The sequence below is a fragment of the Diceros bicornis genome, chromosome 4, assembly GCF_020826845.1.
Source record: "Diceros bicornis minor isolate mBicDic1 chromosome 4, mDicBic1.mat.cur, whole genome shotgun sequence".
Lineage (NCBI taxonomy): Eukaryota > Metazoa > Chordata > Mammalia > Perissodactyla > Rhinocerotidae > Diceros > Diceros bicornis.
Genome location: NC_080743.1, coordinates 101,162,728 through 101,186,220, shown reverse-complemented (window position 1 = coordinate 101,186,220; position 23,493 = coordinate 101,162,728). Strand labels below are relative to the sequence as shown.

The window sequence follows — 23,493 nt, the reverse complement described above, 5'->3', positions numbered from 1 at the left end:
CAGTTATAGTCAGTACTCAAAGGACTATTTCATTTTGTTTCCTTTCCCCTCTTACTATTGTTGTTCTTATTTATTTTTATTTTTTACAAAATAGGAGAAAAGAGTGAATTGGGTTGGGGGGAGTGACACGTTTTTCCACAAAGGTACAAAACTGCCTATAGAAAGCCAACCTCGGAGTGCCCACTGGGCTGCCGACGCAAGGCCTTCCCGGTCATCCCTCTCCCCTGCTGTCCTTCAGATCCAGCGAGGGGTCACTCTGGGAGCAGTCCCACAAGGTGGGTGGGGAGGCCTCCTTCAGCCCTTGCCCAGAAGGGGGAAGAACAAGCAACTGAGACTGTACAAAGAAAGAGGAGAGGAGGGGCGCATCCTGGGGGCCAAGGGCCTGGGGACACAGGCAGGGGACAGCCAGGTGGAGCCCAGGAGCCCCTGGGCACGTAGACAGCTGGGGTGGGGGAAGTCTCGAGCCAGAGTCCTTCCAGTCCCTTGGAGATGCTCCTCAGAATGGCAGCAGTGGAGCCCCCAGAAGGTATGGGAAACTTTGAGGAGGCTGCTAGAGTACCCCTTGAGGCCACAAAGCCCCATCTGTCTTGGTCCAGCTGCCAGGCCTCAAGCACGTGGGTCCATGTCACTCTCCTGGCAGGGCGTCTGGCCCAGATTGCTTCCCTTTTGGTAAAAAGTAGTCCTAGTTATTTCTCTCCTGCTAAGAACAGGCTGAGCTTCAGGAATTTTGCAACAATGGTGATGACAGTGTCTTCCCTTCTGAGGACAGCTTCCTCCCCGGCTTCCAGGGCAGGACAAGGGGTGCAGACACCACCCGGACTGAGGGAGCACTCCAGCCCCAGAGAGCCCAGGCTGGAAGGAGAGGCCACCCCCCAACCCCCTGGCTGGGCTGGCTAGTGCCAAGGTGGGCTGCTAGCCCAGCTGCCAGCAGGAGGACAGCGATAGCCAGGATGGCTACGAGCCCAGGTCGGTCCCCTAAGGCTCTGTGGCAAGGAGTGGCCTCTTTAGTCCTGGTCCATACACATGCCAACTGGGTGTGGGCATCAGCAAAGGCCACTTGCAAGCAGGCCCAGTACTCGGTGGCCTGATGGAGGCGGGTGATGTTGTAGCTATGCGTGCCCCGCGGCAAGCGAGCCAGAGCAGCAGCCCCTTGGCCCCAGAGGGAGGAGGTGCTGGACCAGGTGAGGTTGGTGGAGACTGTGTTAGGTGGGGGCACCCAAGATAGTAGAATGTGAAATGGGTAGGTCTCCTGTACTCGGAGCTCCAGCCCCCATCCTTTGTCCCTGCCTGGCTGCAGGGGAGCCCGGCCAACAACTACACTGACCGTCTTAGTGTCAGCCCCCACCAGGTTCTGGGCCACACAGGTGTACAGCCCTGCTTCTTCCAGGGTCACCCTCCGCAGCTCCAGGGTCCCTTCCGGGTACACCCGGTACTTCCTGCCTGCACGGGCAGCCGTCAGTTGAACCCCCGCTGGAGTGACCCAGTAGATCTCGGGTTCCGGTTCAGCCAGCGCCCGGCAGTGCAGCACCAGGCTCTCTCCACTGGCCACCTGGAGGCTGGAGGGGAAGCTGTTGGGGGAGATGAGGGGCAGGCAGTGGTCTGTCATCTCCCGGAAGGGCACCTCGCGGACTGGGCGGCGCTGGAGATCTGGCGGCTCGGCACACACGGTGGACTGCGGCTCGATGAAGCGGACACGGGTGCCCGTGGCATTGGCCCAGCGGATGACACAGTCACAGCGGATGGGGTTGCCATGGAGACCCACCTCCTGCAGGCTGGGCAAGGACTCCACTGTCTGCTGGTGCAAGGCACTGAGAGCGTTGTTGTTGAGCATGAGGGTCTCCATCTGTGGCAGGTGGTGGAAGGCGCGGGGGTGGATGAAGGACAGCCGGGGGTTGTTGGTGATATCCAGCTTGGTCAGCTCAGGAAGGTTGACCAGGGCCAACTTGTCAATGGAAACCAGCTCCTGCATGTTGTTCAGCCCCAGCTCCTTGAGGTGCAGCATGTTGGCAAAGTCCCCGGGCCCTACCCGCTGGAGCGGGTTCTTGTTCAGGTCTAGGAACTTGAGCCCGGGCACCTGCTCCAGCGCCCGCCTGGGCACCCGGGCCAGCTGGTTGTCGTAGAACGAGAGGCTCTCCAGGCTCTGCAGCCCCTCCAGGGCATAGTCGGAGATCTCCTGCAGGTTCATGCCTGCCAGCACCAGGCTGCGCAGGTTGGCCAGGGGCCGGAAGTTCATGTCCACGATGGCATCCACCTTGTTGCCGCCAATCATGAGGATCTCCAGGTTGGGCAGCATCTCGAACCAGCGGCTGTCCACAGCCCTCAGCAGGTTGGAGTTGAGGTGCAGCCGCAGCAGGTTGCTGAGGCCGGCGAAGGCCCTGGGGGCAATGCGGTAGAGCTGGTTGTGGTTGAGATAGAGTTCCTGCAGGCTGGCCAGCCCTGCAAAGCTGTGGTCCTCCAGCCGAGTCAGCTGGTTCTCCTCCAGGTGCAGGCTCAGCAGCTGGGGCAGGGCACGGAAATCACAGTCCCGGGCGTCAGAAAAGCTGTTCTGGGACAGGTCCAGCTCTGTGAGGTTGGCCAGGTAGGCGAGCTCACTCTGGTCCACGTGGACAATGCTGTTGCTCTGCAGCAGTAGGGTCTGCGTGCCCGCGGGCAGTGCCGGGGGCACAGCCGTCAGAAACAGGTCATTGCAGTCCACGGTGGTGGCCTCACGGTAGGAAGAGCGGGGTGTATACCAGGGCCGGATCTGGCAGGCACACTGAGGGGGGCAGGGCACACGCCAGGGCACCACAGGCACAGCGGCGGTGGCACCAGTCACCCAAGCCAGCAAGAGGGGGGCCACGAGGAGCCTCATGGTGGAGCCGCAGGGCAGAGGACCATCCACAAGAGTCTGGAGTCCTGCTCTTAGCGGTTTGTAGGCTGAAGGTCAGCAGCCCGGCTGGGGTCTGGGGAACCCCCCTCCCAGGGCAGTCATTCTATGCGGGGATGGCTGGGCTTCTCTTCTTGCCCTCCTGGGTGCAGCTCTCCATCCTCATCCACTGGGCCTGCTCACTCATCGCCACGCCCCATCGGGGCAGCCCTGGAAGAAGAGGCAGAGTTAGGGAGGCGGCAGAGAAGCCCAGTCGACTCCCTCCTCCCATGTCTCCCTGTTTGACTCAAGAGGCCAAAGGAGCTGAGAGCGGTGGACGGGGCCAGGCTCCCGGGTTCCGTCCTAGTCCTTAGGCTTTACTGTCCTTTTCCACAAGCTGCTGGAGAGTGAGTGACTGAGTCTTCAGGGAAGGAGCAAGAGGCTGGGCCTTGGAAGTTTCCAGGATAACTTGGGAAAGGGGTGTGTGTGTGGTGGGGGGAGAGGGGATGGCTGCAATTACTGTCATCTCCAGAGTCTTTCTGCGCCCAGAGAGATGTGGAGTCGACGCTCAAAGCTTTCTTACATCTCGCCTCCCCACTGCGTGGCTCCCTCGGTAAACGGAAAATAAAACGATGGTTTTCAGACATCCCTCTGAGCAGGGTGGGGAGAGGGTAGTGGAAACAAGTGTAGCTTCTAAACTCCAGGTTGGGCTCGCAGGGCTTGGAAGCTGAAAGGCAGTGGACCCTGACCCCACACCCAGACGGGCTGGGGAAGGGGTTGTCCTGCCTGGGGTCTGCTTAGGCTCTCCTGGGGTAGAGGCCGGCTTTGGTTTTTTTGTCAACTTCCCTACCTGGAAGCAAGGGTTTTCCTTTTCCCAACAGCCTGGCCGAGCTGCCCAGAAGGAGGTGCTGAGGTTAAGAAGCCTGGGTCTGAGCTCGTCAGCCCTGCAGGTAAGACCTCATGTGACCTGGCCCTGGCCACTTCTCCTGGCTTCTCTTGCTGCCACCCACTTACCCAGTGTGCACAGCCCTTTCAGGTTGAAGTTACCCTGATATGCTCCCTTTCTCGTGTCTCCTTCTCCTTGTCTCCCAGACAGCTCCTACTTGTTCTTCACGACTCAACTTACAGTCAGTCACCTCCTACAGAAAGCTTCTCCCCAAACTCCCCACCCCCGGCTGGCTAAGAGGCCTGCTTCATGCTCTTACAGCACTCCACGCTTCCTGGGTCACAGCCCTGACCACACCAGGTGGAAATGTCTCCCCAGCTAGCGACCTGTCTTGCTCATCCTTGTGCTTGTAGCACAGAGCAGGAGCCCAATGAGTGTTTATTGTACGAATCAATCTCTGGGGCCCTAGGGCCCCTTCTCCCAGTAGGTCGGGCCTCCACGCCTACCACAATCTAGAATCCATCCCGGGTATGGGTAACCAATCCAGGTTCTCTCTCAAACCCCACGGCCAGGCCGCATCGCCCTGGAGGCAAGTCCAGCCATGGCCTAGAACCAAGATGAGGGAGAAGAGGGGGACTTCCTGGGCCTGGTGAGACTCCTGGGTGGAGGTCTGACTCAGGCAGTTTTCCAGCTGCAGGCATCAGGGAAGTGCACACTCATTGAACACGTGCGATCTGCTAGGACTCTTCAAAGACTCTGAATGTCTTATTTTATTTAACTCTTATAAGGAGTCTGCAAGATAAGCATTAATACCCCCAATTTGCAGATGAAGAAACTGAGGTTCAGAAGACGTTAAAGAATTTGGCTCAAGACACAAAGCTGGTAAGCGGCAGGAGACAGGAAGGCACCCCCGTCCAGAGGCTGTGTTATTTAGACCACGCTTCTCTGCCCCAGGTCTGGCCCGAGCTACCCTGGGCACCCTGGGGCTCACTGGCTGCTGCCGCAGCAGGCTGGGTGCCCATTCTTGGAGCTGCAGGAGGCTGTGTCTCCTACCACCTTCCAGGCAGGTGCCCTCAGCTGGCCACGGGGGCTCTTCGCCCCCCTCATCCCTCTTCCAGGATGCTGGGGCTGGGAAGGGGAGCAGTGGGAGGCGTGGTGCCCTCCCTGAGCAGGAGAGCGGTGTGCCTGTTTACATGTGACTACTTCCCACCTTCCTCTGGAGCTATTTCTGAAGGTGGGAAAAACACCTGTGACTTAAAATGCAGAGGTTTTGCATAGGGGTTTGTGTGCATTGACACGTAAAACTCAGGGCAAACAAACACACGTGTGCACACGCACGCGCACATGTGCAAGGGGAGCCCGGGAACCAGCCTTCCAAGCCAGTGCCTGGCGGTCAGGAAGGGGAGGGGACTCGGTGGTGTACTGTGTGGGTGGAGAGGCTGCAGGGACAGGCTGAGTCCCTGGATGGCCGTCACAGAACTGGATCTAAGGCCAGTAGTCCTGCCACTTAGATACCAGAGGCCCCTGCCTCCTTGCCTAGACCTGGCACGAGACAGCAGAACCTGCCAGCAGAGCGATCTTACTGTTACTTACCACTTCCGACCAGAGCACCCTGGGAAAAGTTACTGACTCCTCTGAGAGTCTGCTCCTTATGTATCAAATGAGGTTGTCATCAGGGTTACAGAGCTGAGTGCGGCGTACACACAAGAGCTCAGTAAACGCTAGTTCCCTTCAGCTCCACTCACACCCAGGGGTGGGGGGCTCTCCAGCTATAGGACTTCTTAGGAGGACTAGAAGTTGGATTCTAGGGCTCAGCAGGCCCCTATTAAGCTGGCCCACTGTGGGCTGGTGTGGCCCCCAGGTGGGGTGGGAGGTGTGAGCAGAAATAGAGAACACGTCGTACCTTTAAGGAGTGCCACTCTGGCAGGACCAACAATGCAAAATGATCAGGAGAGCCCAAGACCGTTGTTAAGCAGAGAGGAGGCTGGAGTGGGTGGAGAGGGGTCTTCAGCCAGGCCCCAAGCATCTCCCCGGCCTTCAGACCCTACCTGAGCCCCAGGTGTCTCCTCCTCCAACACTTTGTTCTAACACCTTTGTGACGGAGAATCCATTTAAAACTTAATCAGAGACCTCCCCAGACTGGCCTTTCCCTCCCCACCAGGCAGCACCCTCCTCCTTGCTCCCTGGGGCTGGGTGGGTGGGTGGGTGGGTGAGGCAGCAGCCAGGAGCCCATTCAGAGCGAGGCAGAGGCTTGATGAGTCACGTTCTTGCTCTGACTCCAAGGCTTGGCAAAGGCCTAGACAAGTCCTCCCCATTGCTGCGGAGCATGCAGCCCCTTCCAGGACGGACTCCACGCTGCCCACTCCCCTGCCATCACCTTTGAAGGTTGTCTTGCACGTGGCCCACTCATGTGGGCTGGTTAGCAATTTCTGCCAGGAGCGGCAGAGAAAGCTAATTGTCTTTTATCTATGATCTCCCGGGGTGAGCGGGAGTTCAGACCGTCACGTGAACATTTTCCCCAACTGGATTTCAAGCTCCTTGCGGCAGGGGCCGTGTGTCTTACATGCTTTTGTGCCCCGCACCAAGTGTAGGACTGAGCATGCAGAGGGTACCCTAGTGGATACAGTGAAACCTGTAGTCCCCCCATCAACCCTGTGTGTAGGCAGAGAACAGATTATTTAGTCTCATTTTGCAGGGGAAGCAACTGGGGCTCCGAGAGGTGAAGTGACTTTGAGGTGGCACAGCTTCCAGATGGCGGGTCCGGATTCAGACCCAGGTCCTTGACTCGGTGGAGTCACGTCTGGCAGGCCAATGCCTGCCTTCCAGGAACAGAGCCCACAGCTGACTCAGAGTGCCTGCCCCAGGTGCAAACCCCTTCAGAGATGACCCGGGTCCTCAGCTCCTCCTCCCCGTGGCTACCTGATGAGCCTCTCAGACCGCATTCCTTGATTGCCAGCTAGACTGACCCCTTTGGGGACAGCATGGGAAGACACTGTTCCTGTGTCAGTGTGGCTGGGCCTGGAACCACAGGGACCAGCAGAGCCAGCAGGCTGCCCACAGACCTCAGCCTGCCTTCTGACTGGGGACTGCTGGCCAGCCATGGCCTTCAGTGACAGGAGACAGAGAGCCCTGGGGCTGATACTGGCTCAATACAGGGTTGACATAACGGAAGCCATATTGTAGAGGGGAAACCATATTGTGACTTGGAATGACCTCCAACTAACTCTGGACTTTATGGCCCCTCCCAGCTGCAATAAGTTGATAACTTTGTTCTTTTGAGTTCCTTAGGAACTCAAAAGACTCTCCTGGGGCAGAGAGTCTATGCTGACAGCCATCATCATGACAACTGAAAGATCAGGGTAGAGGGCGTTGCTCCGGTCTCTGATGCATATCCAGTGAAAGAAAAGACTATCAGGAACTAAGATCAGATGGATGTCCCCATCCTGAGACCAGATGCCTCCCCCACTGGGAGACCAGCCCTCTATATAACTGGCCTGTAGTCTTTGTTCTGTAAGATGGTTCTTTTGGACATGAGTTGGCCATCTTCCCCCTTGCTAGCAAGCGGTAACAAACTGCCCTTTCTCTGCCACCATCTTGCCTCTTGACGATTGGCTTGTCTCGTGGCGAGCAGATTGTGCCATTTGTGCGGCAACAGGACCACATCAAGGAAGCAGGGTTGCCCACTCCAGGGGTAAAATTTCCCTTGGAAGGGCTGGCTCTGCAAGCCCAATCAGACCCACCTCCTCCAGGCAGCTGCTCAGGATTGAGCAGAAAGTGTGGAACTGATCCCTTACCCTCCATATTAAATTAAGACCCTTGGCAAAGCTCTAAGTGAAGAGTTTTGGAGAAGCTGTTGTCAGGGCCTGGGCTGCTCCTGCTCCCTTCCCTTCTTCTCCCTTGCCTCCCTCGGGCCCCGCCTCAAGCAAGTCCGGTCACTCCAGCCAGTATTGAGATCACTGGTCCTCCAGGCGGCTGGTGGATGAAGTCTCTCCCTCCACACCCCCACTCCTGCGCCCTCCCTGGCGGCCTCCGCCCAGCCCCTGGGAGCCGAGGGTCCAGAGGGAGGAGCAGGCGGCCGGTGATGGATGATCGATTGCCTGGTCTTCACTGCTTCAGTGCCAGGTCCCCCTGAGCTGCAGAGCTGGATGCACATCATAATTGAGTGTGGCGCTTATAAACTCCGGCCTGCTCACCAGCAGGTAACCGCTGGGTGGGAGAGATGCAGAGAGGGGCGAGGCCAGCCTTCCCTCTGTACACCTGGCCCTCAGCTCCTCCTGGGAGGTGAGTATGGCCCCTCACTCCCACCTCTCATTTAATCACAGACAACCAGGACCTCGGAGCTGGAGGGGACCTCAGCATTTATCTAGTCTTCCAGAGTCTGAATCCATAAATAACTTACGTAAAGGAGGAGTGGTGGAGGGGAAGAAGCCTGGGCTTTGCAATCAGAGTTGGAGCCTGGCTCTGCTTCTGCTGTGGACCTTGGGCAAGGTGGTAACCTGCACCTCAAACGCCTGAGCTGGGAACCAGGGACAACACACTGCCCGCAGAACTGCTGTGAGCGGCACAGGGTGAGAGGTACCTGAAGTGCCTCTCATTCCTCTCCTCCTCTCTCACCTTTTCTAACAAACATTTTTTTGTATTATTGAGGTATGACATATGTAGAGGAGAATGCATAAGTGGCACCAACCCCAAGTGTACAGCTCAACGAATTTCTACATTTGTAGACACCAGTACAACTACCACCCAGAACCAGATGTGAATACCTCCAGCAGTCGAGAAGTGTCCTTCCCAGTCAACAACCAGCCACCACTGGGGAATAGACACTGTCCTGACTTCTCTCACATCAATCAGCTTCATCTTTTAAACCCAGACTTCCCTTTCCTTCTCCATCACAATTTGGGATGAGCATCTTTTGAAACAGCTGACTTGGGCATCAGGGAACTCCAGAACTGCAGACTTGAAATTCGCTTAATTCCCCCTCTTGCTTCCAAGTGGGCTACAGCTTCTCAGGGTCTGACGCTTAATCAGTGATGTCCAGGAAGTGGGACCGATCCCTCTTTCTTGTTCTACAGTTCCCATATCTAGACATTGCTGTACGCCATAGGGCCCCAGTCTGGCCGGAATCCTTCTGGCCTGGGCCTGAAGGCCACGCTTCTAGGTCTTCTCACTACAGAGTCTGGGCCACCAGGCAAGAGGACAAACGGAGGAGTGGCCAGGAAGAAGGGGCCCAGACTCACTTCTGTCTGCCCCTGGACCTCTCAGCCTGGCCATCTCAGAGGCTCCTCACACCCGACTTGTCCCAAGTCCAGCGTCTTCTCCCACCAAATCTGCTCTTGCCTCTTCGGTCCCACCTCCACCAGTCAGCACCGCCGTCCACCAGTCTCCAAGACTGGCAGTCTCCCCGTCTCCCAGCTCCCACACACCCGCCATAGTGCATGCGCTTACTTGCCCTTTCCATCTCCTGTCTTGACCCTACAACAGCCTCTTTTGGTCTCTCCTTCTCACCCTGGAGTTAGCCTCTTATTCCCAGACACCCCGTGCTCCCACCAAACCAGACATGCTATTTCCTTCTACACCTTGGGCCTCTCACTCTGCCTGCAAAGCCCTTCCCCAACTTCAACCATCAACCTCCTCTTCAGCCATAAAAACACATCCCAAATGCCACCTCCTCTGGGGCGCTCTCCCTGACTCCCTCCAGGGAAGGTTACCCCCACGGCAGTCCCTGAGACTCTCTGAACAGAGCTGTACCCTAGCACCTTCCTTGCTGCCATGCTGCAAGTCTGTCTTCACAACCTGGCTGGGAGCTCCTCAGGAAAGGAGGGTTTGTTACAGATTTTTGTATCCCCAGAGCCTAGTGCAGTGCAGACTTTCCCTGTAGGAGTGGGGAGTGTTCTATTGCTGTGAACTGTGAATCGCAACCCATTAGTGGGTCATGACAACAATTTCAAGTGGGTCCCAATCTGCATTTTTTAAAAATGAAATAAAACAGAGAATATCAGAGTGCATTGTGTAGCTAGACTAGGCATTATTTTGAGAAGCATTTCCCCTCTATGTGATAGACACACACACAGGTGCAGGGACATGACGCAAAATCATGCATTCTTTGCTTTGGGTCCCAAACATAAAAGCTTGACAACCATTATTTTCCGAGCATCTCTCTTGATGAGTCCCTTTAACTCTAGTTGATGCCACTGGAAGGATGACATAAAGCAAAGCCCCAGAGGAAATATGTGACATTCCCAAGCGCCTTCTATGTGCCAGGATTTCTGTTTGCTGGCAACCTTATATACCTACTCCCACCCTTCCAACAACCCTGTGAGGGAGGTATTCTTTGGATGAGAAACCTCAAATTCAGTGAAGCTAAGGGATCAGACTGAAGTCTCACAGCTAGAATGCGGAAGAGCCAGTGTCTGACCCCTGGTGTACGTCTCATTCTCCAGAAAATCATTCTATTTCCATGATTCTGGTGCTAGATACTGACTTCCAAGAATGGACGATGGTGGGGGGCGGGCATCTCCTGGGAAGGATGAGGTATCTCACGTCCACCCTCGCCATCCCGTGCTGGAGTTAGAGGAGTCAGTATTCCAGTAAAAACCCCTTCCTGGGCCTGGGAAGGAAGGAACTTGTCCCCGGGCAGAAATATCTACATTCCCAGGTCTCCTGGCTGGCCTGGGCAGGGTGTTAGAGCTCTGCAGCCTGGAGGGGAGCCTGCTTGTTATGTCTTAAGTAGGAGTGGAGGGCGCCAGCAGGTAGCACACAGTCATGTCTGTCTGGTTGCACTGCACCCAAGAAGGCTGCAGTGAGTGGAGCCAGCGTGCCAGGGCACAGAGAGCAGCCAGGCTGCTGCTGACCACCTGCCCATCCTCAGGAAACCTCCTCTGACCCCTCCGCCCCTCTCCTGGGCTCCCACAGTGCCCCAGCATCCCCCCATCATACACTGGCTGTTTACCTGTCTGTCTCTCCCACAAGACTGTGAACCCCTCAGGGGAAGGAACTGTGTTCCAAGTGCCAGTTCCTCCAACAGTCTGGCACACAGTAGGAGCTCAGAAAACATCTGTGGAAGGAGGGAAAAAAGGCAAGACGGGCAGGGCGGGGAGAGGAAGGGGGCTGGCTGTGTCAGAGCTCCAGAAGACCAGGTGGATCAGAGTCTGGGCTCAGGCCCCTTCCACCTCCCTCCTGGCCAGCCGGAAGGAGACATGCATCACACAGGGCCCGGCTTCCTTAGGCACGCACCCTGGCTCTGGCCACTGCACGGCCACTTTATAGCCTTTCCCTCGTGGAGAAGACACTTCTTTCCGGCTCAGGCCTCTGCCTCTGGACGCGACAGGATCCCACGATGATCCTCACCCTTCTGAAGCACTCTCAGGCTCCCCCTCCAGAAACCTTGTGGACCCCACCCACCTCACTCAGGGCTTTCGAGTCAGCTCTGCACCCGAATCCTGGTGCTGGCTATGTGACCTTGAGTGTCCTCTTCATCAGGTTCTTCCCCTGTAACACGGCAGAAGGCCTACCTCATGGGGCGAAAGGGAAACGACGATGTCTGTGAAGTGCCTGGTGCTCAGTCGAGTCCCCTTCCCTGTTTATCCACCTCAGTGTGTCTGAGGCACAGACCCCAGCTTCTAGACCACCTTTGTACCAGGCCAGCACCAGACCGGCCCGCCGAGGGTCACGTGGCCTCTAAGGCAGGCACCCTCTCTCGGGAGCCCTCCCACCGCAGGCTGACACTCCTTCCCGATGGGGCTGCCCTCTCCCAGGTCAACCATAAGGCTTTCCCAGGGCCTCCAACTGGGGTCCTATTTCTAGTCTTCAGGACAGCTCTAGGACTCAGTTCGCTTACGGATCACTGATGTCTAACACAGCTCTCACCCATAACCAACCCAGCTCCTCCCGGCTCAGGCAAGCAGCTCCTGTTTCCCCAGGTACCCCTGGGAACGTTGAGAGGGCCCCTCCAAGCAGAGTTCTAAACGTCCTAGCTCGAAGGCAGCCCGCACATCCCATGTTGACCACAAGCCAGAGGGGCAGCCAAGCCCAGCCACTGACCTATGAGCCTCTCCCGCCTCCCTCCCTCTAATTCCCCCTGCCCTTCCTAGAAGGCAGACCCTGCAGCATTCTTGAAAGGCTCCCTCCTGCAGCCAGGGCCCCAGGACATCCCTTCAGACACAGTGGATCCCTGGGGGCTAGGTGTAGGGGAAAGGAGGGGAGAGACTCCAGAGAGATGCAAACAATGCTGTTTCCTGCCCCCGTGCCTTTGCACATGCAGGGGCCTTGCCCAGAAGTCCCTTTCAATAAAGTTGTTTAAAAAATTTCACAAGGAAGTGTTCCCTAGATCAGGAGGTCAGTAGATGCACAGATGTGGGAGGCATTCTACACACACGAGGACACCAGGAAGCGGATTCCAAGAACTGAGGGGTCCCTGCGTGGACGACGTGGTGAAGGGCTGCAGCAGTGAGCGGGAGACAGAGGGGTCTGGACACGATACTGCAGGCAGAGGCCGGTCAAAGGGGACACCGAAGGCCGTGACCACTATAGGCATTAATAGTAATAATCTATTAGGACTGGATGCACCTTCAATTTAAATTCTTCATATCCACGATCCTCTATGATCCTCACAACAGCCTTACAAGGTCATAGGTGCCGTTACCCCCATTTTAATGGAAGGGATATTAAGGGAATTGCCCAAGGTCACACAGCAAACAAGTAACGGAGCCAGGGCTAGAAGATAAGTGTGCTTCCAAGTCCAGCCCTTATTTTCCAAGCGGGACGGCAGTGCTGATAACAGTAGCCCTTGACGGAGGGCTGGTTATGAGCGGGGCCTTGGGCTAGGGGCCTGAGTGGGTGCACTGAACGTTCGTAACTACACTATGAGATGGGGATTACTAGCCCTATTTCACAGATGTGAGAGGGTAGATACCTTGCCCAAGAACATCCAGCTGGTGAAGCCAGGACTTAAGGTTCTGGCTGGTGCCAAAGCCTGTGCTCCAAACCCCGACCCCACATCACCCTCCTCCAGCCCCCACTGCCCGGCTCTCCTCGCGCCCAGGATGGAAGGGGGAGATTCCCAACGGACTTCTCCTTATTCAAACTCCCTTGAGCCTGGGCCAACCCAAGAGCAAGAAACTGGCCCCTGGCCTATGCTGTGCAGCCCTCCTTCAAGAGAAGGCCCTTTCTAATCTGGCAGGGGCTCCCTCTCCTCCACACCATCGACGCCTTCCAAGCCAAGCGTACCTACTGGGGGACCCGCAGCTCCCAGGGCCCCAGAGCCCGGTGGATGGAAACGCTCCCATCCGTGATCAATAACAGGCATAATTCAGTGACTGCGGCAAGTACAAAGGAGTGTAGGTTAAATCAATATTTAGAAGCTTCAAAATTAAACTAATTAAGAGCAAGCCTTAATGATTTTTACTGTCTAAGAATAAAAGACAAAAAACCCACCTATATTTCATGACTCTACGTTAGTAGCTTGTAATAATCTGGGAAGAGCGGGAGATGAAAAGTGCTCCCAGCCGGCCCCACTTTGTGCACTGCAGGAGAGGGGGCCACCTCATCCTTGGAGGGAGGAGACGCGGAGGAGAAAATGGATGGGATGGAGCCCAGGATGCAAACAGCATCTTGTGGAAGGCCACGCGCTTGGGTCAGGGACCGTTATGGGTTGAACTGTATCCCTTCAAAAGATACAGTGAAGTCCTAACTCCCAGTACCTCTGAATGGGCCCTTAATTTGGAAATACGGTCCTGGCAGATTAATCAAGTAAAGATGAGGTCACACTGGATCAGGGTGGGGTCTTATAACCTTATAACATTAAAACATCATTACACTAAACATTATCACATTAAATTTAATTACAATACTATAATCTTATAATGACTGGTGTCCTTATAAGAATAGGGACATTCAGACACAGAGACAAAGAGAATTCCACGTGATGACGGAGACAGTGACTGAAGCACTGTAGCTGCAAGCCGAGGAGCGCCAGCCGCTGACGGCCAGCACCGGAAGCTCACAAGAGGCGAGGAAGGCTTCTCCCCTGCAGGTTTCAGGGGGAGCACAGCCCTGCCGACACCTTGATTTCAGACTTCCAGCCTCCAGAACTGGAGACAGTAAGTTCCTGTTTTAAGCCACCCAGTTTGTTACGGCATCCCTAGGAGACGAATACTAGGACCCTGGATCCTAGTTCCCACCCTGCCACTTACTACCTGTGCAAGCTTGGCTAGATGCTGAACCTCTGTGAGCCTCAGTTTTCTCCTCTGTCTTTTGTACAGAGCTGTGGTACACATCAAATGAAAGGACGTGTGAACCAGGCACCACGAGCTGTAAGTGCTACGCAGACATCACCCAGGCTCCTCGCTGGTGGAAAGAATCTGGGAAGGGGCTCAGGGCTGTCCCTCAGGTGGGCAGGAGGTCCCCCACCTGCCCGCAGGTCTGGTCCAACCAGGTCCTGTGTGATGCCTCTTGGTGTCAGAGGAGACAGTATATACACGAGGGTATTTTACTGTCGTTCTCAACAGGGATTTTACATGTTGCCCACTTGTCCCTAGTTTTCTCATCTGTAAAACGAAAGGGTTGGATAACACTATTTTAAAGGTATTTTTCGGCATCATTCTCTGGGCTTATTTATATATTAGAGAAAAAAAAAAGTACAAAGTCTTAGCAGCCCAACCTCATTCTCATCCTTAGACCTCTCTCCGCAGCCCGGTGCCCAGGACAATTCAGATGCTGGCGAAGTCCCGTGAGAAGGGGTCAGGAGTGCTCGGCCTTCGCTCCTCTTTGCCCCTACTGCCTGCGTTAAGGGAGGGAGGAACCAGAGCACTTGTCCTCTGTCCTCCCTCGAGCTTACCAGGCATGAAAGGAACAGGAAACCACGTAGGCAGCAAATAAAATCTCTATTGATTCTGAGATGGCTGGCATCCCAGGTCCAGCTGGCTCCCACAACTGTCCATCTTAAATAAACGTTCCTAATGATCCACTCGTACTTAATCCTGGAGCTGTGTCTCGTTACAGTGCAATGGAACAGGGCACCCGAGCACGGAGCTGCTGCCGCTCTGTCAGGGCCTCACCCAGCGCTCCAAGGGGAGAAGGTTCTCAGGTGGTCTCTCAGAATTCTGGAAGGAGCTACACTTTGCAGCAGTGGGGTTCTCAAATGGGGGGACCAACCTTCCTGCCACGTGACAACCAACGCTCTTCCTGATGGGAATCAGTGTGGCGAACAAGCATCTGTTTGCACACACAGGGAAGGGTGACATCAGCAGCATCACCACCATCCCACCCTCGCAATGCCATCACTGAGATTTACACCACGCTATCATGTCATCGCCCACCATCTCTATCAGTATCACTGGCCCCAGCGTTGCCACTATCCTCAGCTGTGATCACCAGGACGCCCAGGCTCACTGCCATCACCACACATCACTTTGAACACCCTCCACTAGCATCAGCAGCTTCTCCATCCACCTCCACAATCTGGGTCATCATAAGTACCCTGATCATCATATGAAACCTTGTATGGCTTCATCACTGTGACATGTACAGAATCTGAAACAGATGTGGTTTCTGCCATTGGTAAATGTACATTAGAGGATGAGACCCCTATAATGCTCACATGAGAACAAGTAGATTCACATGTACACAGAGGTCCACTCTAAAAGAAGCATAAATATGGACGTATGATGCACACATGGAGAACACTGGAGGAACGGGAGGGGCTGGAAAGTAAGCAGGGGACAGGCCTGGGTGTGGCCAGGAGAGCTCCACATTCTGCTTAGGGGAAATAAAAATGACAATCCTTTGCCTCCTGATATCTGTGTTTTCCAACTCTGGCTGCACCATAGAATCATATGGGAATCTTTTAAAATATACCGATGCCTACGTTCCACTCCAGACCGATTCAATCTATCTGGGGGGGGTGGGGCTAGGATGCAGGTGTGGTATTAAAAAAGAAAAACTCTCCAGGATTTCTTTGTATGTAAATTTTACATCAATAGGAAAAAAACAACTGTAAACAAAAATTTAACTTCACAGTTGTTGATACTGGAGTATTTAGGGAGAAGTGTACCAATGTCTGCAATTTACTTTGAAATGCACCAAAAACAAGATGGATTGACGAAAAGATGTAGAGAGATGTGATAAAGCAAGTCTAGTAAAAGGTTAATGGTAGAATCTAGGTGGTGGGTATATGGTTGCTCACTGTAACATTCCTTCAACTTTTGCTCTATGTTTGAAATTTTTCATAATAAAGTATTGGGGGGAAAAGTTCCCAACTGGTTTTAAGGTGAATCCAGGACTGAGAACCACTGCACCTGAAGGGAAACTCCACAAGCAGGTGAGTTTCCTTTCCTCCACCCTCCGTGTGTGCAAGAACATACCCCTTTCTCATCAAACCAAGCAGCCTCTAGTCCACTGCTTCCCAAGCCTTCGCAAGCGGTGGTGCACGCAGACGAGTGGATTCGTATGGTTCACCTGGGGAAAGGGAGGCAGCTGCTCGCAGCAGGCGAGCACAGTGGGGAGACGCCCGCTGCCCTGATTGCCTAGGGCCATACTTGGACCACCGCAGCCATACTGGCCGGCCAGTTCTGCTCTGCTCAAATGCCCCCGAGCGCCCCCTTTCTAAGGTCCGGGCTCAGTATTCTTAGCAAGGATGAAATCCTTTCCCAGGAAAACCAGATCGGAGTCTGACTTGGCAGTACGTGCACGCACACACACGTGTGTGTGGGTGTGTGTGCGTGCATGTGTGGCAGGGAGGACATGCGGGCGGGACCCGACCCCATGCCTCATCTGCATGCTCCTCCACACCCGCTGGCCCTGTTGGGGGAATGCCATGGCAACACCGTGCTCCTTAAACACAAGAGTCTGTGCTGCCATCACAGACCACCATTAGGCAATTTAATTAAGGAGCTGGCAGCAGACAAACTTTGTGAGTTAAAGGCATTTTTATTAAATCCCATTGTATTATGCAGCTCAGTTCCCCCAGGAGCTGTGGAACTGGGGGAGGACAGAGGAGAATTTGCTGGAGTTTTCTTTTCTCTTCTTTGCTTTTCCTAGCCTCCCTTCTGCTTCATGAAAGCATTCACTGAGCACAGAGGGACCGCAACTGTGATTGTCTGCTCCCCCAACCCAGGCGTCAGGCCTTGGCAAGGTCTGCAGGCAGCAGCCTGGGGAATACAATCTCCAGCACTGATGCCATGTATCACGGTTCACAGAGCACGTCCACGCACATCTTCTCAGGGCCGCGCCTCCCGCCCAGCTTCAGTGTTCACAACAGCACGTTCCATGTTGCTGGCCTCCAGCTCAGAGCTTCCCATGCATCATCTCACTGAAGCCTCCCACACCCCTGGAGAAAGAACTCAACATTCCCATTTTGTAGATAAGGAAACTGAGGCTTACAGATGTTAAGTAGCTTGCCCAAGACCCTGTAAGTAGTATGCAGCAGAGAAACAAGCCCAGACAGGCCAAGTGCAGCGCCTGGTTCAGAACTACTCCTGCTGCCTCCTAGGGCTGGTGATCTTCTCCTATTTCATCCTGCAGAATGGGTTCCACTCAAGTCACCCGGCCAGAAAAACAATTCCAGGGTGAAGGTGGGGTGGGAGTGGGGCTACCCAGGACCCTGAACTCCTAACCTACCAGGCCTAAAACGTGTGAATGTGCCTCATGGAAGGTCGCACCTCGGCCCCGAGAACCGCCAACAAGCTCAGGGGCCCCAGCCTCTCTTCCTGGCCGACCCAGAGTGTCTGGCTGGGACTTGAAGCCAAGTCCACCTCCTCTGACGACCAGAGGTCAGGAAACCAGACAAAAGACCACAGGACGCTGTGGCTGTATGTGGGGAAGAACTTCCCAGGTAAGAGAAGTTGAAATAAAACAGGCATGACTTACCAAGAAACCACAGGACACCGCATCTGCTCTAACTGGAGAGGGCTTTGGGCCTGTCTATTGGAACCTCCCAGGGTCCTGCCCCTGGGCTGGGCCAGGGTCTCCACTCTGAGACTACCCCCATGGCGGGGACTTTGGGAGTCTCTCCTGTGTGAGCAAGCATAGGGAGTCCAGCAGCCCCTGGGCAGCTCTGCAGAGGCTTCCTGTCCTCTGGGGCTTGGTCGGCTCCTGGGTCACCCAGGTGGTCAGCCAGGCCTGACGAGAGAGCCCAGAGCTGTGCCAGCAAGGGGCGGAATGCCTCTCACTCTGTAAACATTCGCTGAGCCCTGCCCTGTGCATGGCATCTCGGAGATGAGGAAGAGAAGTGGCCTGCCCTCCTGACTCTCTTGGGCTCAGTTTCCCCAGTTCTAAAATGGAGGCAATGACGTGTGCGTTGTATAGCTAAAACAGATGCAAAAAACCCAATAACGGCTTATTCTCTGGCAGGCTCTTGCCACTCATTCTCTTTTACTCCTCATAACAACTCGATTATATTATCCCCATTGTGCAGATGAGGAAACTCAGGCCAAAAGAAGGTAAGCCTCTTGCCCAAGCTCATCCAGCTAGTAAGGGGCGAGAACCAGTGCTCTGTTAACAATCCCATTATATTTATATATATGTGTCTGTGTACATATATGTATAAATGTACATATATATTACGTATATGCATATGTATCTATACATGCACATATATGTATATATACTATTACATAATTGTATATATTAATAACAGCTTTGAGATATAATTCATAGACTATAAATTCACAATCACATTATATTTGAAAAGTAAATTTAATAGCTGGATTTGCCACCAAGCTTAAGGATGTGTTGTTATCTGATGGAAGAAACAGGTCTGGTGAATGCGGGGCTTCTCCTCTTGGGAGGGGCAGTCAGGGGCTGCAGCCAATGGAGCCAGCGGGGCCCAGCCATGCAGCTCCTGGTGGTGAGACCTGTGTCCCCCTCCCCGCACCTCGTTCTTCATCAGTCACCATCCTCTCCCTGCCCCCACCGGCCCCTGAGGCTTCTGGCTGGCTCCGGGGTCTCCGCCACCCGTCCCCACTCCCTCCCCGCACCTGCCAGAGACTGAGCCACGGCTGTGGGCGCCCTCCAGGTGACCCCTTTGAGAAGTCCCCAGAGGGGTGGCCATGAGTGTGGGCAGGCCAGGAAGGACACAGCTGGCTGCAGGGGAGGGCCGAAGTCCCTGTGGTCTCCCAGGGAAACAGCAGCCTTTGAAGGACTGGCAGGAAGAGAGCTGGTCTGGGTGGAAATCCAGGGTCTAATCCCAGCTCTATCACTTACCAACTACAAGACAGTCTCACTGAGCCCGAGTTTCTTCTCATCCGTGAAATGGGAATAAGAATATCTGTCTTGAATTTTAATAGGTATCCTTCACTGAACACTTACTATCTGCTGGGCCTTTCACAAAGCTCTTTTTCTTATTTAATCCACACAACAACTCTACGAGCATAGTAGTGTTATATTTACTGAAGGGGAAACGGAGACTCAGAGAAGTTAAGCAACTTGCCCAAGGTCACACAGCTAGCACATGTAGAAGCCACAATTCAAGTCCAGTGCTGTGTGATGCCGAAGATCTCACTCTTAACCACCACACCACCTGCCAGGCTGTGAGGGAGCCTGTGGAATGAGTGTGTGTGTAAACAGAAAGCTCCAGAACAACTAAAGATGGGGTTTAAAACCCCCCAAACTTCACATGGCTCTGCTTGGCCAGTTTTCCTCCAGTGAGAAACGAAGAAGTGCACCCCTGTTCATCACAGTATTATTCACAACAGCCAAGACATGGAAGCAGCCTCAGTGCCCATCGATGGAGGAATGGATGAAGAAGATGTGGTATATATACACAATGGAAAAGAATGCAGCCATAAAGAAGAATGAAATCTTACCATTTGCAACAACATGGATGGACCCTGAGGGCATCATGCTAAGTGAAGTAAGTCAGACAGAGAAAAACAAACACCATATGACCTCACTTATACGTAGAATCTAAAAAAAAAAACCTCAAAAAACAAAAACTGAACTCACAGATACAGAGAACAGATAGGTGGTTGCCAGAGGCACAGGGTTGGGGGAGGCAAAGGGGGTCAAAAGGTACCAACTTCCAGTTATAAAATAAATAAGTCCTGGGGATGTAATGTGCAGCATGGTGACTGTAGTTAATAATACTGTACTGCATATTTGAAAGTTGCTAAGAGAGTAGATCTTAAAAGTTCTCATCACAAGAGAAAAAAAAACAACAAGTGCTCTAGGGGCTACAGGCCCTCTTCTGCTGGAGCAGTCTGGGCTGCACATGTGTGTGAGTGTGCGTGTGCAAGCATATGTGTGAGTGTATCTGTGCACGAGCGTGCCTGTGGGGGTGGGGGCAGCAGGCAGAGGCCGGTGCTTGGCTGGCTTGGAGGGCAGTGGATCTGGAGGCTGCATTTCGCCAGTGCTTGCTCTCCTGGGCACAAGGTCTGGGCGGTGCTAGCTCATTTTCACAGCCATTTTCCCAGGGAATTAACAGGGGGAACATTCTCCTATGTAATAATGATAAAAATAATAATTAACATGGCCATAGCTTCTATTTCTCCAGCGCCTCTCTCCCCAGACCTAATAACGCTGGGAAAACAGCAAATCTGCTGGCTTCATAGCTACGCCCCAGGGCCTGGGAAGCCTCAGGTATTGCCAGATTTTCTGTCTCCTCCTCCAGCTGCGAGGCAAGTGCAGGTACACACAGGACTGACCTGTCCCAGGCGCTGCCCTTTGAGAGCCACTGGCAGGGCTGGGAAACGACCGCAGGCACTGTGCCTCCCACCTCCCCACTCCACCACCCCTCAAGTGCTGGGATTACCCTGTGCCCAGGAGAAGCAGAGTAGGTAAGAGAGGGAGGAGGCATCAGCTGTCTTCACCCAACCTCCAGAAGCCCCCCCCAAACCTCTGGGCTCCCCCATATAGCTGGCATTGCCTCAGGCAGGACTGCCCCCTGCTCCTACAGCCAGCGGGGCACATCCTACAGGTCTGGTCCCTGCAGACGATGACTGATGGCCTTCTCTGGTCCTAGCCAGGAGTCACTACGCACCGAATGCCAGGTTTAACCAAGTGATTAGGCAGCTCTATGAAGAGCGCTTCCTGCCAGGGACAGCAGCGACCAGGGGTGGCCAAGTGGGGGAGGCAGGAGGACCTCAGGGCCCTGCGGCAACGAGTTCCTCTCCTCCAAAGAATTCTTCAGTGAATTCAGTGCAAGGGGGAGGTCCCAGGCTCCGAGAGCCAGCATCCAGAGCAGCTTGGAACCTGGCGATTTTCCCACACGGAGCCCACCCACCCACGCCCTGACGGGTGGGAGGGACCTTGAGCCATTTAAATGGACACAGAAGTCAAAGCTCTCATTGGCCAGTGCCTTCAACCTCCCCCGCCACAGTCCTGAAAAGCAATGACTGGACCTGAGTTACATTTCCCTCTCTTCCTCCCGGAGCTGTAGGACGGGAAGGGGTCAGAGGGAGCCATGGTTAGGAGCTGTGTTTACCACAAACGTATTCCCTCAGCATCTCCAGAGAGAAAGCCTACTTAATCTCTTGAGTCCACAGATGGACTGAAGTCTGGAAATACCAGCAGTTGTGCAAACACGTTTGTGTGTGTGTGTGTGTTTGTGTGTGTGTACGTGCACGGTATGGTTTTTTGAAGCGAAGTTCCACAGCTCGTGTCAGATAGTCAGTGGGGTCTACGACCCACAAGATGTTAAACAGCCTCGAGCTATTCCTTGGTCCATTTTGAAGAGGACGGGCGGGTCCCTTTCCATCAAGGTGATTTCACCTCTCAGAACCAGCGGTGGATTCTGAGGCCTGGATTCCACCTGCTTGGAGAGGGGCTAGGGCAGTCTGCGGATACAGATGAAGTAGAACTGTCACCGTCTCCTGCCAGGCAGAGCTGCAGCCGCCTCTAATCCAGAAGCAGTGATGAAGTGCTTTCCCCATCACCTCATTTCCCCATTGTGACAGCTCCATATCTGCTGCTCCCTGTCACTCCAATGACAGCCTTCTAATGATGAAGGCAGCATCAATGTCATATAAATTCCTCCAGAACCCCAGGGGCTAGAAGGAGATCCCGTTCAGGAAGCTGGGAACCAAGTGCCCTGCACAGCAAAGCAGAAAGAACAAAGCCTTCAGAACACGCAAGACCTCAGTTCACATCTTGCTCGTGCCTCTTACTAGCTGTGTGACCTTGAACAAATTAGTCAACCTCTCTGAATGTCAGTTTCTACACCCGTAGGATGGGAATAATACCTCACAGGGTTATCTTGAGGATTAAGTGAGGTAACACTGACAGAGACTCTGGCACAGTGCCAGCACACAGCAGGAGCCCAGCACGCACAGGGGACACACACACCTCCACCTGCCTGCGGCACCACTGCGAGGTCACAGAAAAGGGGCCCCGGGTACGGCTGCGTGGGAAGACGGAATGGCAGTCACAGCCATTTCCCAACGTTGACCAGAATCTCCCAGCCCTCCATGGCTTCCCTGGGCCCCTTCTCCTCCAGGAAGTATCCCTCACAGGACTCTCTCCTGATGTCCCACAGCTGCCACCAGGGCTTTCCGTCTGCATCGTGCAGCCTCCACGCCACCTCTCCTTGTGATGAGAGGTCCTGGGCTCTCCTCCATCAAAGGGCAGGCGCTTGGCAGCTATAGCAGCCCTACCCCCCAATCCCACCCCTGCCCACCTCCCCAGGCGCCCCCGTCTCTCCCCTAGACTGCACAGGAACTGGCTGTTCTCTTCTGTGCTTTCAGGTCTTTGAACTTGTTCTGGAATGTCCTTCCATTCTCTGCTCGAGGAGCTCTTAATTATCCTCCGAATGCCAGCTCAATTGTCATCTCCTTTGTGAGACCTGCCCTCCCCTGCTCTTGCTCCCGCAGCAACTACCCTACCTTAGAGGAGCCGTGGGGCAGCTGTCTACCTCCCTAGACTGAGCCTTCCCAGAGCAGGGGCTGGGCCTGCCCCCTGCTCCATCCTGGCTTCCCCGTCGCCCTGCACAGGGTCGGGCTCAATAAATGTGGGCTGGGGAAGAGACAAATGGTGTGGTGACCCCTGGCTGGCGGCAGGACCCCCTTGACAGATCAAGGTGGCAGTCCCCTCAAGGGTGGCTAGCTGGGGTCCTGCAGGAGGAAGCCCAGCCCTGCGTCTAGACTAGAGGGTGGGTGGGAGACAGCGAGGCGGCTGATGCGCTCATCCCGTCTGGATTCTGCGCTGGTCTACTCCAGTCCCCTCAGAACCTTCTCTACCCTGCGCCTGCACAAGGCGACGGAGACGATGGGGAGGGGACAAGGAAGGGAGTTAACTGCCATGAGCGCTGGCAGTGTTAGGTCTAGCTCTGCAAGATGGGCATCCTGACTCAGTTCACAGACGAGGACACTGGGGCTCCGAGGTGACAGCCTTGCCCTGAGCCACGCAGACGCTGCACAGAGGCAGGTGGTCCAGCTCCAGAGCGAGTTCTTTCCTCGACAAGATCCTAACAGAGCACCTGAGGAAACAGGGATGAGGAAAGGCTCACACTGTGTCTGTCTGTCTGTGTGTGTGTGCGTGTGCGCGTGCGCGCGCATGTGTATGGCTGCATATATTTCTCCTTCACTGGTGACGAAGACAAAGAATATAGATGGAGGATGGTTTGACTCAGTTGCCAAAGTGGCACTGGACAGCTGTTCCTCCAACATGTCTGGATGTGGGTCTGACGATCTCACACGGGGTTTAGGTTACAATCAACCCTCTGAGCAGGATGAGGAATGGCTATTCTAGCACAGCGATTTCTTCCTCTAACTCAGAACAACCTACCATGTTTCTATCCCACTGTGTTTGGTTACTTACTCTACTTGGCCAAAGC

General features: G+C 54.5%; 1 protein-coding gene across 1 annotated transcript in view; it reads right to left on the bottom strand.

Moving 5' to 3' along the window:
* Positions 1-618: 618 nt before the first annotated feature.
* LRRN2 (leucine rich repeat neuronal 2) overlaps positions 619-23,493 on the bottom strand; it is a 58,055-nt gene continuing 35,180 nt past the window's right edge. The window contains exon 2 of the mRNA XM_058540254.1: positions 619-3,076. Coding sequence (XP_058396237.1) covers positions 719-2,851 — 2,133 coding nt within the window. The 5' untranslated portion in view covers positions 2,852-3,076 and the 3' untranslated portion in view covers positions 619-718. The remainder of the gene's footprint in view (positions 3,077-23,493) is intronic.